Source organism: Motacilla alba, chromosome 5 (genome assembly GCF_015832195.1).
Source record: "Motacilla alba alba isolate MOTALB_02 chromosome 5, Motacilla_alba_V1.0_pri, whole genome shotgun sequence".
In the NCBI taxonomy this organism is placed as follows: domain Eukaryota; kingdom Metazoa; phylum Chordata; class Aves; order Passeriformes; family Motacillidae; genus Motacilla; species Motacilla alba.
The window spans coordinates 58,719,911-58,734,949 of NC_052020.1; the positions used below are offsets into that span (position 1 = coordinate 58,719,911).

The window sequence follows — 15,039 nt, forward strand, 5'->3', positions numbered from 1 at the left end:
TTCTAAGCCATATTCTTCCTATCCATGTTTTCCAAAATAATTTATTTGCAACCGTGTCATACTCTGAGAGTGCACAAGGGCACCGTGGGGGTGTTCAAATGTGTCGGGGTGGGGCTTTTCATGGAACCTTTTTTTGTAACAGAACACGAGGTTGTGGTGGTTTTTTTAAGTGTTTTGCACATGTGTAGCTGAGGAAGAATTGTGTGTGTCCAAACCTTGAGTGCAATCACCAGGATTTGTTTCCCAGGTTACTGGGGGGGTGAGGGAGGGCAGGAATATCCATAATTATAAATATTTGAAGGCAGCCAGTTGAGAGTTTACAAAACTTTTTGTGTAGCATGAACACGGGAATTTCAGTTCAGGCCGGGACTTCTGGTGGTGACCGGTGACCTGGGGTGGCCAGTTTGGGCTGCCAAGGAAGGGCCTGATTTCGGGGGCCCAGCCCTGTGCTGAAAATCAGGTGCCTGTGCAGGGTCTCAGGTGTGACACCTGGGGTGGCTTTTTCACCTGGGGAAACTCACGGCCCCCCTTCCACAACTTCCGGACTTAAGATGTAACTAAACACAAATGGTTTGGGTTTTTTTGTTTTGTTTTTTTGTTGGTTTTTTTTTCTTCTAAATTTTATTGTATTATTGCAATAAATCTTTAACAGTAATTTTTTTAAAGTTGTATATTTATGACTGTTACTTCTGTGTGGTTTGTCACAAGAATTTCCAGCCTTCGAAGCATCACAGGGACCAGACCTGTTACAGTGCAGTCAGTCACACAGCGGTGGAATAAGCAATACCCAGTCTAAAAAAATACTCTAACATAAAATAACTGCATCTCCGTGGGAGCAGGGGGTGGAGTCCTGCACAGCACTCTCACACACACCCCTCTGTGTCCATGTAAACGGAATAAACTCTTGGGTGAGCCTGGCTCGGGGCTGCTCCTGTGCTGGGGGATGTTTCTGCAGGTGCTGGATTCCCTCTGCATGCAAAGGCTCCTCGTTACAAGCTCGTTTCAGGGTGCAGGGAGGTGTCTTTTGAAGGCTGGAGTTACTCAAGTGAAGCAGTGTCACAGTGACAGGGATGGGAAAGGGCCCAGCAGGCTCTGCCCGCGGGCCCCGGTGGTTCACAGGCTGCTGTGAACAGACCATGGAGGAGAAACAACCCCTCCCGCTCCATTTTTTGTGACACATGGGATGGGGAGGACGATGGCCCTGTGCTTCCTGGCTGCTGGACGCCCAGCAGTGGGAGCAGCAGCCAGCTGGGGCTCCAGCACGCAGAGCTGGGCAGTTCATGGCCTCGGGCCCAGCGCAGGCAGGCCGTGGCCAGGGCAAAGCCGGGTCTGGGCCCGAGCTCAGCTCCTGCAGACGATGCTCGGGCCACTTCTGCTTAAGCAGGACCAGCAGCAGCAGCAGCTTTTGTCCTCTGCCCACTCTGGTTTGTGGCAGCAGAGCAGCTGATAATGCCCTCACCTGTCCTACACCAGAACTGCCCGGACCAGCCAAAGGCAGGTGGGAAGGGGAAGCAGCCCCGGGTGAGGCTTCAGCACCATTTCCACCCTGCAAGAAGTGGGAGTCGAGCCTCAGGTTGGATCTGCCAGTGCAGTTTTGTGCAGCTGTGAAATCCTAGAATGGTTTGGGTTGGAAGGGACATTAAAGATCACCTCGTTCCACCTTCCCCTAGCACAGGTTGCTCCAAGCCCTGTCCAGCCTGACCTTGGACACTCCCAGGGATCCAGGGGCAGCCACAGCTTCTCTGGGAACCCTATGCCAGGGCCTCACCACCCTCACAGGGAAGAATTTTTTCCCAATCTCCCATCCATCCCTGCCCTCTGGCACTGGGAGCCATCCCCTGTGTCCCGTCCCTCCAGGCCTTGTCCCCAGTCCCTCTCCAGCTCTCCTGGAGCCCCTTCAGGCCCTGCCAGGGGCTCTGAGCTCTCCCTGGAGCCTTCTCCTCTCCAGGGGAGCACCCCCAGCCCTCCCAGCCTGGCTCCAGAGCAGAGGGGCTCCAGCCCTGGAGCTTTCCTGTGCCTTTCCTGACACTCCAGGGGCTGGCAGGGGGCAGATGCTGCAGGGAGGAACCTGGGCCCAACACAAGGAACTGAGCTGTGCTGCAGCATCCCACGATTTCTCTGCAGGGAACAAAGCCCAGGACAGGGAAAAGCTGCTGCAGAAACAGCCAGGATGGAGCAAGAGCCCAACCACAAGGCTCAGCCACAGGCAGCTGTCCATGCCAGGAGAGCCCCAGAGCTTGATGAAAACTGGAAGCTTATGGACAATGGAAATGTTATTACAACTTCTTTGCAGGCCTATCTGGAAATTCAGTCCAGTCACTCCAAATGCTCCCAGGCAGGGAAGTCAAGCACACGGTGCAGTCCTTCATCCTCAGTCCTAAACACTGAACTTTGTAAATCCAACACTGGATTTTTATTTTTTTTTTAATTGCTTTTTAGGAAAAAAAAAAAAAAACAACAAACCCTAACATTCATCAGACCTTGGCTTCTCCCTGAATTCCTTAAGGAAACAGAAATCTGCATTTTACAATGTTACAGGAAAAAAAAAAAAAAGCCTGCAGGCAGCTCAGCATGGCAACACTCAGAACCAACCCGCTTCTGGATGCAAAGTTTGCTCTGTGAAACAATTTTTAACAGCAATGCTGTGCAGGAGGGACAGTTCCAGCAGACAATGTAATAAATGATGCATAAACCAGCCCACGCTCCCCAGCCAGCCTGGGGGGAGGGCAGGGATGGGGTAGGGGAGACAGCAAGTTGTCCTCTGGCTTTACCTGCTCCAAGAACAAAATAGCCTCATGATATTATTTCATCCTCATTTTTCCCCTTGCTCAACAAAGGTGACCAAAATCTCACACCCTGTTCCAAACAAAATGACCTCACGGGCCCCTTATCTAATTACAAAATATTTTCCTCTGCCACTCCACTCCAGCCTCGCAGGGACTTTCCTCGCTGCTGTCAGCCTCAAGTTTTCCAGAGTCTTGGGTGGAGGAGCAGGAAAGCAGCTTCTTTCCCTTTTCCCCTCATCAGAATTAAGCTGAAGGCTTTTTGATGCCGATGGCTTTGGCAAAACAACAGCCTGGAGGTTGCTGTGCTGCTGGTCCAGGTGCAGCTGAGGGAGCAGATGGAAGTTTGGGTGAAGCCTGAGCCCCGTTAGGAGATGAAGTCAGGGGTTAAGGAGGGATCCTGCTTTTCCTCTCCCTCTTCCCAGCCGGTTACAAGGTGGCCACACCCTTCTTTTAGATTCCTAATTTCATTCCTCCTGGTTGTCATCATGTCTGCAGTGCAGGGAGGCTGAGCAGCTCCGGGAGGGGTGGATGACACCCGGTGGGTGGCAGGAGCAGGTGAAGGCAAAATATAAAACCAGCACATCCTTTCAACTTCCCTCAAAAGCCTGAGCTCACCAAACCCACATTTCAGGCTGTCAGGGCTTGATTTTGCATTTCCCACTGTCAAAGGAAAGAACAAAAGCCTTCAAATCCTTTTGTCCTCCTCATGCTCTGAAACCAGAATGACTCCCAGCGAGCCCAGGGCAGGTGGAGGTGGGTGGCTCAGCCTGGCCCCCACAGCCAGCAGTTTTTCCACACCTTGATCCAGCACCAAAGGACAGAGAACAGGATGAGGCAGGTGCAGGGCCACCCCATTCCTGCCCTTTTCAGCAGCTCCTTGGGGGTTGCAGGGCAGAGGTGAGCCCCGTGGGAAGGTGGCACCGGCTCTTCTTGCACCAGGTCAGAGATTTGGAATGCTGAGAGCCAGGAGTCCTGAGAAGGGGCAGAGGAACAGCAGCAGCACCAAGAGGGGGAGAGGAGGGACGTGGCCAGGGCAAAGGCACGGCTGCCACGCTCCGCTGGGCTCCCTGAACACGGCTCCTGCACTGGCCAGGGTCCATTCCCAGGCTTCCAAACCTTCCACCCTGCGAGGGCTGGAACAGGAGGCTGAGGTCTGGCTCACAGCACTGCAGGACAGGAAAGGATCCAGGGAAACTCTGCCCTGGATGCCACGCTCCGCTCTGAGCGCGAGGAATCGCCGTTCATCCGACACGAGCCTCTGCAGCTCCCCTGGAAAGCAAAGCACCGACCCACGGCACGGGGAGAGGCCAGGGCTGCAGCAGAGCAGGCAAAGCACTGCAAGGAGGCTTCTGCGAGGGAAAAATTCCATGCAGAGCAGAGAGGAAAGCTTCCAGCACATCCCAGAGCCAGGGCAACTTCACACTGAGCCTGCTGGACCCACACTCCATCCTCAAGCATCCAGGGAACAGGGCAGGTGCCCACACAAGAGCCAAGGAGCAGGAGGAGCAGAAAGTGCACCTAGCACCAGAATTCCCAATAAAGGAGCCTCTGCTGTATGCAAAGCGGGCAAGAAGGAAAGGAAAAGCTGGAATCTGTGATTGTTACAGCAGGGAGTTCTCCAAGTACTAGAGATTTGGGGGGTTTTTGTTCCTTTGTTAGTAGGAGGAGAGGTTTGCTAGAGAAAGCACATTGCACGTCTGAACTACAGCACAGCACCAAGTTTCTGCCACGTGTTTTACAGCATTTTTATTTTGGGGCAAAAGTCTTACAAGAGAAAGTCTGGTAAGGCAGATCTAGAATGCACATTTTATTTATGTAAAAAAAAAAAAACCCAACCAGACAACATGGGTAAGGTAGACAAGAACTTTTTTTATATTCTGACTATACAATAATATTCCTCTCTTTCTTTTTTTAATCCACTGCCACGCTACTATAATGGATCTGTTCTATAGTCTAAGTTTCAGGTTGTCCAGTTAAGTTGTCTGCAGCTTCTTTAAACAAGTTGACCTTTACCTATTTAGAGTTTCTTCTCAGAAACATTCATATATTATACAGGATATACAGATTTTGAAACAAGACACTTAAAAACACACACACCTATAGCCGCAACACTGGGATAGCTGCATTGTAGGGGTTACCTTGTTCAGCCAGCTGTAGACTCTGTATGTACAATTAGTTTTTATAGTGTTATTTACAGAGATGGACTAAAAGCTCTTTTTTTAATCTAAAAGGTAAAGGCTCTTGTGTTTGAGTATGTGCAGTTTCATAGCCCTGTGGAAAAAAAAAAAAAAATCACGACAATTATATACACTGTAAACAGCACAAGGCATGAGAATCTCCTCCTCCTCCTCTCCCAAACAATCTTGCAGGAAAGTGTTTGTGCACTAATATTCCTCTTCCACCTCTGCTCCCGCTCCTCGGGTTTTCTTGTGGATGGCGCGGTTAAAGCTGTGGCAGGCAGGGACCCAGTGATTGTCGTGGAGACCCAGCTTACAGCCAGGGATGCCCTTCTGGGAGCGGTGACAGCACATCCAGTAGCCAGGCCCGTAGGGCAGGGCCTGGCAGTAGGGCTTGGGGTGCCACCGGCACAGGGACACGTCCCCCTTCACGTATTTCTTCTTGCACTGCTTGCAAGGGTCTTCCCGGTAGCGAGGGTCGCGCACCCAGCGCGAGTCCGCCGGCCGGATGTTGTAGTACTCGATGATGAACTTGAAGTAGTAGCAAGTGCATTTCAGGGCAACCAGGCTCCTGGTGGGAAGCAACCCGAAGATCTTCACGATGATGTGGTGAGGCAAGAAGGCCATGTACTGCTGAGGCTCCAAAAGCTGCTGGATTTTAAACCTGGTCTCCAGAAAGTCATGTGAAACCTGCCGCTTGAGGCAGGAAGCATCAAGTACTTGCAAAGCCCCTTCTGTGGGAGGGACAGAAGGGGCTGATGGCTCTGTAGGGACACCGCTTCTGACACACGATCTACCAGATGCCAGAGCCTCCTCATCCTCGTTTTGGGCTACTTCCCCTGGCTTCTCCTGGGGACCCTCCCGCCGTGGCTGTTGCTCGTGAGCAGCAGGCTGCTCACCCTGGAGGAAAAACAGCCTCCCTGGAAGTGAATCCTCACCAGAACTGGAGAGCTTCTCCTTCCTGCACCCTTCCTCTGTCTTGGTGACTGATATACTGATGCACAAGGGCTCCTTCCTAGCAGGATGCTTTGGGAAAATTACAGGCTCTTTCGACATACAATCAACAGTCGCGTTCTTGCTCTGCAAGGGATTCGGTGGCAGCCTGGCAGCAGGGGGACACGGGGACAGCAGAGCCCCGGGGGGCTCAATCCGTGCGTCAGCGTCATTCCTGCCAGCTGTCATGGCCAACACCGCGTGGGCAAGTCCCGAATTCACATTCCCCACCCGGGTATCCAGCCCCGAAGGAAACGGCCGCTGGGCAGAGGCGCCGCCATCCCACAGCTCGGCGTCACCCAGAGGGCCGCAGCGACCTCCATACCCGGCCTCTGCCACCCCTGCCTCCCCCAGGCCGTCCCCCTGAGCCGGGCCCCCCTTCCCCACGTCTCCCTCGGGCTGGGTGCCGCTGGCCAGGAGCACCCTGCCCACGTTCCTGCGGAAGCTGTTGTTGCGGGAGAGGCTCCCGGCCTCGCGCTCGCTCTGCCGCCGCAGGCACTCGGACTCCAGCTTGGCCACCATGTCCAGCACGCGCACGGGCTCGCCCTGCGGCTCCGCGGGCGCCTCGCACGCCCCGGCCGAGGAGAAGGGCTCGGGGCCCGGCGGGGCGGCCTTGGGCTGGGAGCTCAGCCTGGTGGCGGAGGCGGCCGTGCAGGTCTTGGCACAGTCCACCAGCAGGGCGCTGGCCCGCTGCTCCAGGAAGGCCACCATCTCGATGACCGACAGCGAGCGGCCCGGGAACGCGCCCTCGCCGCCGTCGCTCCCGAAGTGCACCGAGCAGTGCTCGATGCCGCAGGCGAAAGGCTCCGGCTGGGAGCACCTGGCGTTGGCCTCCCTCATTCTTTCCAGTTGGATTTTGGCTTTTTTAAGATCCACCGATTTTTTCCTGCGCTTGGCCGTTCGCCCGTCGATGTCCCACGTGCTCTTGATCTTCATGGAGCCCGTGCGGGTGCCGCTGCTGCACTGCTGGGCTGCAAAGAAGGCGATTTTCTCCTTGGTGTTGCCAGGTTTCACCACAGCCCAGACATCCAGCGGCCCTTCCCCTTCTTCTCCCTGGTGGATGGTGGCGGACAGGGCGTTCTTCTTCTCCCTTGCACTCGGAGCGTCCGCCGGGCCTTTCCCGTTCATATTGCACATAGTATTTGGATAAATAATCCCCAGAAGCTTTTGAGATGGAGTCACGAGGGAGGGCTTTGGGAAAACGCTCAGTTTGGTGCAGTTGGTGTATTTTTCTCCTTGCGCTGGTCCCTGGTGGCCTCGCAGGGAATCCTGGCTTATTTCTGGGGATCGCTCTTTCTTCTGTAACTTGAGATATGGCTTTAAGTGCATACCAGAAACCCTGGAAAAACAGAGAGGGAAGAAGTTATAGTTGCAAAATACGCCTGTCTGGAATTAGAGAAGGTGGCCCAGAGCAGGCACCGGCCCACACCTCAAGAGGAACCACATGAGAAAGGAAAAGAGCCACCAAGGCTGCAATATCCCCCTTGAAGAACTTCCTGCAGCAGAAGAGAACTTCCCATTAGAGAAATCTGTTTCCAGGCAGTCGCAAGGAGAAATCCTACAGTTTAAGTTGTATCAGTTGTGAAAACATAGCTAGTGGTTCATTCTTGAGCTAGAGCCATCCTCCTGCCTGTTCATTCCTTAATCCAGTTGCAAGGCACACATGGGTCACAGGCTTTATCTGGACATCAGCCCCCACACACACTCTTTTCAGTAGATAAAATGTGGTTAAAGCTCAAAAGAGAAATTAGCAAGAGTAATTATATTAATCAGAGATCCCGGGGGATATCTAATCTCCTCCTATCACCCAAAATCACACAGCGGTTTGGGCTGGAAGGGACCTTAAAGCTCATTTTGTTCCACTTCCTTCCACGGGCAGGACACCTTCCACTATCTCAGATTGCTCCAAGTCCCATCCAACCCATCCGTGGACACTTCCAGGGATGAAGCAGCCACAGCTTCTCTGGGCAATGAAACCTTTCCTGTAGCATACTGAAAATGGCAAATTCAGTGACTTTCCCATAATGATCCTTATGTACCCATCAATGCCCCTCCCAAAGTGACAGCAGCGTGACATCCAGCTGAGGACACCACTCTCGAGGATGGGATTTTACACTCAGGAATTCCAGAGCTGTGAAGGACCCCTTGGATGCTGCTGACACTGCAGCAGCAGCCCCAGACTGCTATGTCCTGTCACACCTCCACTGTCACCTTTCCTTCAAAGCTCAGGAACGCCAGAGCCCGGGGCACTGCACGCAGGATGCAACCACCAGGAGACTCCAGGCTCTTCTCCCAGGAGCATCACACTTTACAGAACCAACCACAGGTTATGTTTCCATGGTAATCTTTGAGTTGTCGCACTCAAAGGTCTCCTCTTCAGGGATGATCTGTGCTCAAGGGTGAAGAGCAGCAGGTTTAATGCCACGTTCACCGTGAGCTGACACAGGCACCTTCAGGCACTGAACGTGTTCCCCTTGAGAGCCAACACCAAGAGAGTTGTTTAAGTGTGCTAACTTTGTAGGTTTCTGGGCTAAAACCAACTTTTAACTAAAAACCTCAATTTGTTGGTCTGTAAAGTCCAACAAATTTATAAGTGATGTTGCCCAAGCAGAGGAAGCCTCCAGGACTAGAAGCAGCTGTGACTTTCTCTGGAGGTTTGGTTCCTCCTTCTGGCTCTAGGGACAAGAAGGGAGGGCAGGAACAGAAATTTTGGGGGGGTACATCAAGAGGAAGGGCTTAGCTCACCTTTCTACACCTCTTTGGTCCAAGCAGGGCTTCGAAGGCCAGGAAGCAGCTGCTGGAAAGGCAGATGTCACGTTCCTTCCCTCTGGATTTTTTTAGGGAGATCACCACCTGGCTCTTGCAACCAGATAATGCCAAAACCACCTGAGTCTCATCTGGAGACTGCGGGGAAGAGATCCCAGGGCTGCAGACACACCCACCCAGCCCCTGGGTTAATTCTCTGCCTGAGCCTCCTGCGTGCCAATTCCAGCTCCTTGGAACTGGGTCACCTCCCAGTTTAGTCTCCTCTGCAAAATGCAACTGAGCTACTTTGTTTGCCTCCTCAGTCGATGCTAAAAACTAAAATAATCTCATGAAAATAGAACTTCAGGGCGTTGAAATAGATGCATGGAGAGAAAATTGGGAAATGGAGGCTGCTGGAGTTTGCTCCGGCCTCATTTTTCACAGGGGCTGCCTCACTCTGGTTGTACTTCACAGTGAAGCAGGGTCAGGCCACTGAGGTGACCTGGCCAAAGCCCAGCCCAGAAGAGCAGCGGGTGAAGCACTGCAGCAAAGTGCTGCAGAGAACAGTGCCTGCAGCCTTCCCCTCCCTTCCCTTCCAGAAGGACATTTCCCAGACTAGGGAGAGAAAAGCTCTGGTGGCTGCTCGCCACCGTACCCTGGGGAGAAGAGGTGAGTACAATTAAAACACGACTTTGCATGCTGAAATCTCCTGAGCCAGGAGCAGAAGATCAAATTTCATTCATGAGTTTTGTGCCAAGGTGTTTGAAAGATGAGCTGAGCTTGTTTTTAAAAGGCTTTCTTCAAGCAGTTTTCAGGAATCCAGCAGGACAATCAGCTCGACACCCTTCATTAAGAGAAGCTGCAAATGGAGGTGAGACCAGGTATTATGTGAATAAAACCAGAACCAAACTGGTTACCCCAACAGGCTCAGGGGACACGTTCAGCCAGCAGAGTTGGTTCAGCTGCTCCCAGCTATTTCTGGTCCATGGAGAAAGACAAAGGGTAAAGTTCTGCCTCACCTTTTACAGATTTCTTGTTTAAGGTTGTATTTCCTATGTTTCAGTTAGTCCCTGGCTAAGCCAACAATACTATTTAAGGTTGAAAAGTTATAATTTACATAACAAAATTATGCCTTAGTCAGAAGTTTTACTGCCAGAATAATTGCCTCATTTGAATTCAGCACTCAGTTCAATGCACATGTTTCAATGGATCTGGATTTAAAGAAAACCTTCATCTAATAACTTCAGACAGCTATAAAGAGCTCTGCAAACTCCACGAGACCAGCTGCCACCTGCCTCAGAGTTTTCCAGCAGCAGGGAAGAGAACTTTCATTTCAAAAGCCATCTTAGCAATGAGCCTTACCTGAAAGTGTCACTTGGAAAAACGAGCCCCCACCTCGCAGGCCCTTTGCTGTGGACATTGAGAATGAACTTTTAGGCACTCACAGCTCCTTCCCTGCACATCAGCTGCACATTTCATCTCTAGCTCCTACAATTAGAACAAGGCTTCCCAGCAGAAATTGCTTTGAAGATGAACCAGAGCCCAGTCCCCACCCACAGACGCCCCTGTTTCTCAGTGCTGGCAAGCAGAGAGCTGTGGCAGCTGCAGGTAAGCTTTTAAATATTTAAAACCACCAAAAATAGTTGTTAAAAGGTGAAGTCACATATTCCCTATGACACTTCATTCCAGAAATAATTCTGTTTGCTTTCCTCCACCCTTTAAGTTATCAAGCTCTCTAATTTTATCTTTAGAGACAACAACTCTTCAGAAGTCCACGGGAGCAAACATAAAAGGTTTTCAATCCCAAATGTGTGGTTTTAAATTGCTGATAAGAGAGAATTCTGCCAGGAATGATCAGCACTGAAACAACGAGCAGTGCTGCCTTTCTACTGTTATTCCATCCTTAAGCTGATGAAATAAAGGGGCCAGTTTTTCTATTTCTAATCAGCCACGTCTGAAAAACAGGATACTTGCACTGCTGGAATGAGACTGCTGTTTTTGTAAGTCCTAACTACAGCTTGTTTCCACTGCAGTTTTATCAAGCTGGTTACTATACATTGTTGATACAGAAATATATTCCTTTATATGAGCTCAGATACTCACACACCCCTCCTCTCCCCACCCAAGGGAAGACCCATAACCCACTGGTGGACTCCCCGTCCCTGAAAGTGTCCAAATCCAGGCTGGATGGGGCTTGGAGCAACCTGGTCTAGTGGGAAATGTCCCTGCCCATGGCAATGGGTTGGAATGAGATGGGCTTTAAGGTCTTTTCCAACCCAAATCATTCCACGATTCTACTTGCCAAGCTGGCCAGAATCTTCCAGCATCCTTTTGTGTTTATGTGTGTTCTAAATCACAGCAGCCTAAAACAATAATGTATTTGCTTTAGTGGAAACTCCAGAGTTGGAAGAAAAACTGTTAGAAGAGACTCAGTTTTCACAACTCCTTTGTAAGGCCCACAGAGAGCCTTAATTCCCCCTGCAGCTCCCAGCTCAGGGATTCTGATGTTGCCCCGTGAAGCCAAAAGATTTCCTCTGGCCAACAAGAAGAGCAAGGACAAAAAAGCCTGATCTTCACAAACAGCATATTCACACTGCAAGTTTTCTGGGCAAAGCACTGGAAGGTTTTATTAGGGGGAAAATTTCCATCAAAACCCCCAAGTTTCCTATGGATTTCTCCTTGTAAACACCAACTCCAGTCAGCAAAAGCTCCTCACGCTGCTGACTGCAGTGCCAACTACAACTCTGAAAAACCCCTCAGGACATACTAACACAAGGCAGAAGCCAAAAAAAAAAAAAAAAAAAATCAACAACAATAAAACCCCCACACCTCTGGCAAAGCATTCCTCTTCCCTGGCATCCCAGCTCTCTGTCCATAGAGTTTTCCTCCTCCATAAAGGACACTGACAATTAGCAAGGACTAAGCACTGAGTGGGAGTTAACCACAGTCAACCACTTGTTATTTCTGGAAGGGCTTGGTGGGTCCTTTGGGCTCCATCTCCAGTACCATTTCCATCCCCTTTGCACTGCCAGGGCAAGGCAAAGCAGACAGAGAGCAGCTTCAAAGGCATTCCAGGGATTCTGCCGGGGAAAGTCCCGGGATGGAAGGCTCTCTGCACTCATGGAGTTTGTTCTGGAGCATGGCAAGGGTCCAAGCTCACAGAAAGAAGGGCTGGGAAGCTCCAGAGCAGGGGTGGGTTTGACTCTGGCAGCTGTGGAAGCTTCTGATTTCCTGAAAACCCACTCCCCTTGGAGCAGCAACTGCTCCTGACCCACCTCCCAACACCTCCAAAATGCCTCTTGCAGCAAAGGGAGAGCCAGCAAGGATTAGAGAGGGATTTGAAGGCAAACAGAAGGCATGTGGCTGCTGAAGGAGAGCTCTCTGCTCCAGTGGCCAGCCTGGGGCAAGTGGGAGAATGCCAAAACCTTGGGGCAGAGCTGGCCCAGCAGAGCTGAGGAGCTAAATGCACTGTGTAAGAACCAAACTCCTAAGGCTGGGTCCCTCCCCAGCTTGTTCCCCTGCATCAGGTGCTCAGATAACCCGATTCTGGGGGAGACAACACCCAAACACAGCTGCACCCAGCACAGCCAGAAAATCCATCCCACAAAGGGCAGCAGCTGCAGCACACAGAGGTTTTGGGTGACAGAATGCACCCCCAAGCCTAACACAGAGCACTCCACTTTGAGGGCTCCCACCCATCAATGTTTTGAACATGTTTTACACTAAACACACACCCACCCTTCAGTAAAGCACAGTTGCCTGGGCTGCTTCCTAAATTTTGTACAAGAAGTGCCACAGCTTTGCCAGGCTTTTGTATAGAAGCATTTCTCATGAAGGGAGAGATGCAGCAGCAACTCTGTGCTGAGCCTCAGAAAGCTCAAAGCCCTGCTTGCCAACCACACCAGACACGACACAGAGATGACAAAGCAGAAGGGAACAAAATAAACTGGAAGATTTGGAATTCAAGGTTATCAGCTGCTCCAGAAATGTGCAGCTCAGAGATGATGGGATGGCACAGGTGGCTGTGGTGGGACAGGATGAGGGGAAACCACAGAGGGACAGCAAGACAAAAACTGGTGCTTTTATAGGGCTTCTGCTGAAAGCTGCCCAGAGCAGCACAGGTAAGTGACAAGTGTCCTTCTGGAAGTGTTTTACATTTATTAATTTGTTTCCTGATTCATAAAGTGCAAGAGGACCTTTCTTCATATCACAGTGCAACAAATTTCTCGTGTTAACCAACCATCACACAGTGATGCTATTTATAGCCTTCATTGTTGTGCATATGTAATGAGAACACATCAAAGGTTGCAGAAATTAACCTTGGACCACACCATCAGTAACATTCTCAGCATTCAAAATAAAAGCAAGCAAAAGTAGAGCTGAAGGCAAGTTACCAGGCTGCCCTGGTTCATGAATTCAGCTGTGCTGGGGAGGATTTTACTGCACACTGCATTCTCCAGGAGTCAGAAGGTGTTTTCATTATTAAGAACACATCCCTAACAAAAGATTCAAAGCAACTCCAACTGGATGTGATCCTTTTTTGTGAAAGATACCAGGAGCAGACACAAGTTTCAGGTCACATTACTTGGAAACGTCTACCTTAGAGACCAAAAAGTCCAGGAATAAACATCAGAACTGGAGCAGTGTTAAGTCACTGCAGAGATATTTAACAACAAAGAAATAGTGAAAGGTTTTTTTTCAGTTTGTGAGAGAAAAGACGAACCAGGGTTGCAAGCAAGGGCAGGGCAGAGATCAAGAGTACAACACAAAATACCAAATTTGACTTTGCAGCATTTTTAAAGAGGGGAGGTAAGGGTGATGATGAGGGCAAAAGCCCAGGCGTTAATCTGAACAAGAGCATTGGCAGGAGGAGGATTAGAGAGCTTCATAAAAATTGTGAGGATTGGCTCATCCCAGGTTTAGAATCCAAACCAGATAGGCTCATGCACCGCAGGCCAAGAAACAGGATTTATAAACCTCTTGAAAGGCAACAATAGGAGATAATAAACATGTGGCACATTGGAGGGGGCACTGCAGGGGAGAAAGAGAAGGAGAATGATCACAGCCTCTCCAGGGCTCGTATTCTCACTCCAATATAAAGGTGCTTTGCAAGCAAAGAGGATTAATGTGACACAGAGAAAAAGGGGGAAGAGGGAATAGTTCAATATGCCAGACTAACCTCAAGGTTCTCAAAAAAAAAGCCATCTTTTTAGACCAATCTACTATATCTTCCTCACATGGACTTCAGAGAGCACAAAGAGATTTACTGGTTAAGACAGATTGGCAGAGGAATGGGAAAACAGACAAAGGAGCTGGCTTAGCAGCAGACAGCCCCAGGTGATGCTGAATAAGAAAATACCAGCCTGGAAACCAAAGACATGCCTCAAGAATCAGCCCTGGGAACATCTGACTTTGTTAGGAATGACCTCAGCACTAATTCTGCACCCACAGAAACAGAGGCAGTTCCAAAACAGCAGAGGGACAAAGTTCCAAGTAACAGAAACTGAGGAGGGGTTTGAAATGCAGGCAGTGATGCATCAGCAAGAGGAACACCAACAAATTTTGGAAGTAACTGAGATGAACTGGCCACCACAGAGACATCCATGAAATAAGAAGTGGAGGTGCTGAAGAAGCCCTCCAGCCAGAGCAGCTCCAGAGCACAGCGCACACTTTTAGCCAGGACTGAGAATATTCTGTGAGGGACATCACAGACTGAGAACAGCAGCAATTGCTACTCAGGAAGCTACTAGAGAACACTTGGGTCACTTAGCAAAACCGCAGGTGAGGGTTACAACCCCCTCCCACAGAATGCAGAACAAGAGGTAAACCACTGAAAATAAGCAGCAGTCCTTAGGCAGAAGGCAAATAGAGGAACAGAAACTCAAATGAGTCTATAAACTGTCATGAATGTTCAGCCTGGGAGTGAAAAGAAGGTTCCTAATTGCACAGCAAGATCTGTCGTCTTCAGTAATGGCTTGATCTACAGGAGGAGAGAAGAAAAGATGCAAGAAGAGATGTAAATGTTTTTAGGCTGGACTAAGTTCACAAAAGGGATTATGAGATCCTGCTTGGGAAAGCAAGGAGCTGGGTGACCCAGGAAGTCTTTTCCAGCACTAAATTACCATGAGACTAACATAGCAAGTATATGCTGTCTACACAACCACAAAGAACAAAGGTTAAAAGTTTGCTTTAAACCCACACAGCCTTTGGAAACCAAAAAGCTGGCGCTCTTCCTCCAGACTGAGGAAGTTTAAGAGCCTTGGTTTCAGAAAAAGAATTAAAAAAAAAATACACATATATTTTGAAGTAGTTTGAACTCCAACAAACTGGCATGTCCT

At 50.1% G+C, this 15,039-nt stretch overlaps 1 protein-coding gene across 11 annotated transcripts in view; it reads right to left on the minus strand.

The window, feature by feature from the left end:
- Positions 1–2,390: 2,390 nt before the first annotated feature.
- The window catches only part of FBXO34 (F-box protein 34), a 41,761-nt gene continuing 29,112 nt past the window's right edge, over positions 2,391–15,039 (minus strand). For all 11 annotated transcript variants that reach the window (XM_038137556.1, XM_038137557.1, XM_038137560.1 and 8 more), the window contains one exon: positions 2,391–7,295. In XM_038137556.1, coding sequence (XP_037993484.1) covers positions 5,171–7,295 — 2,125 coding nt within the window. In that variant the 3' untranslated portion in view covers positions 2,391–5,170. The remainder of the gene's footprint in view (positions 7,296–15,039) is intronic.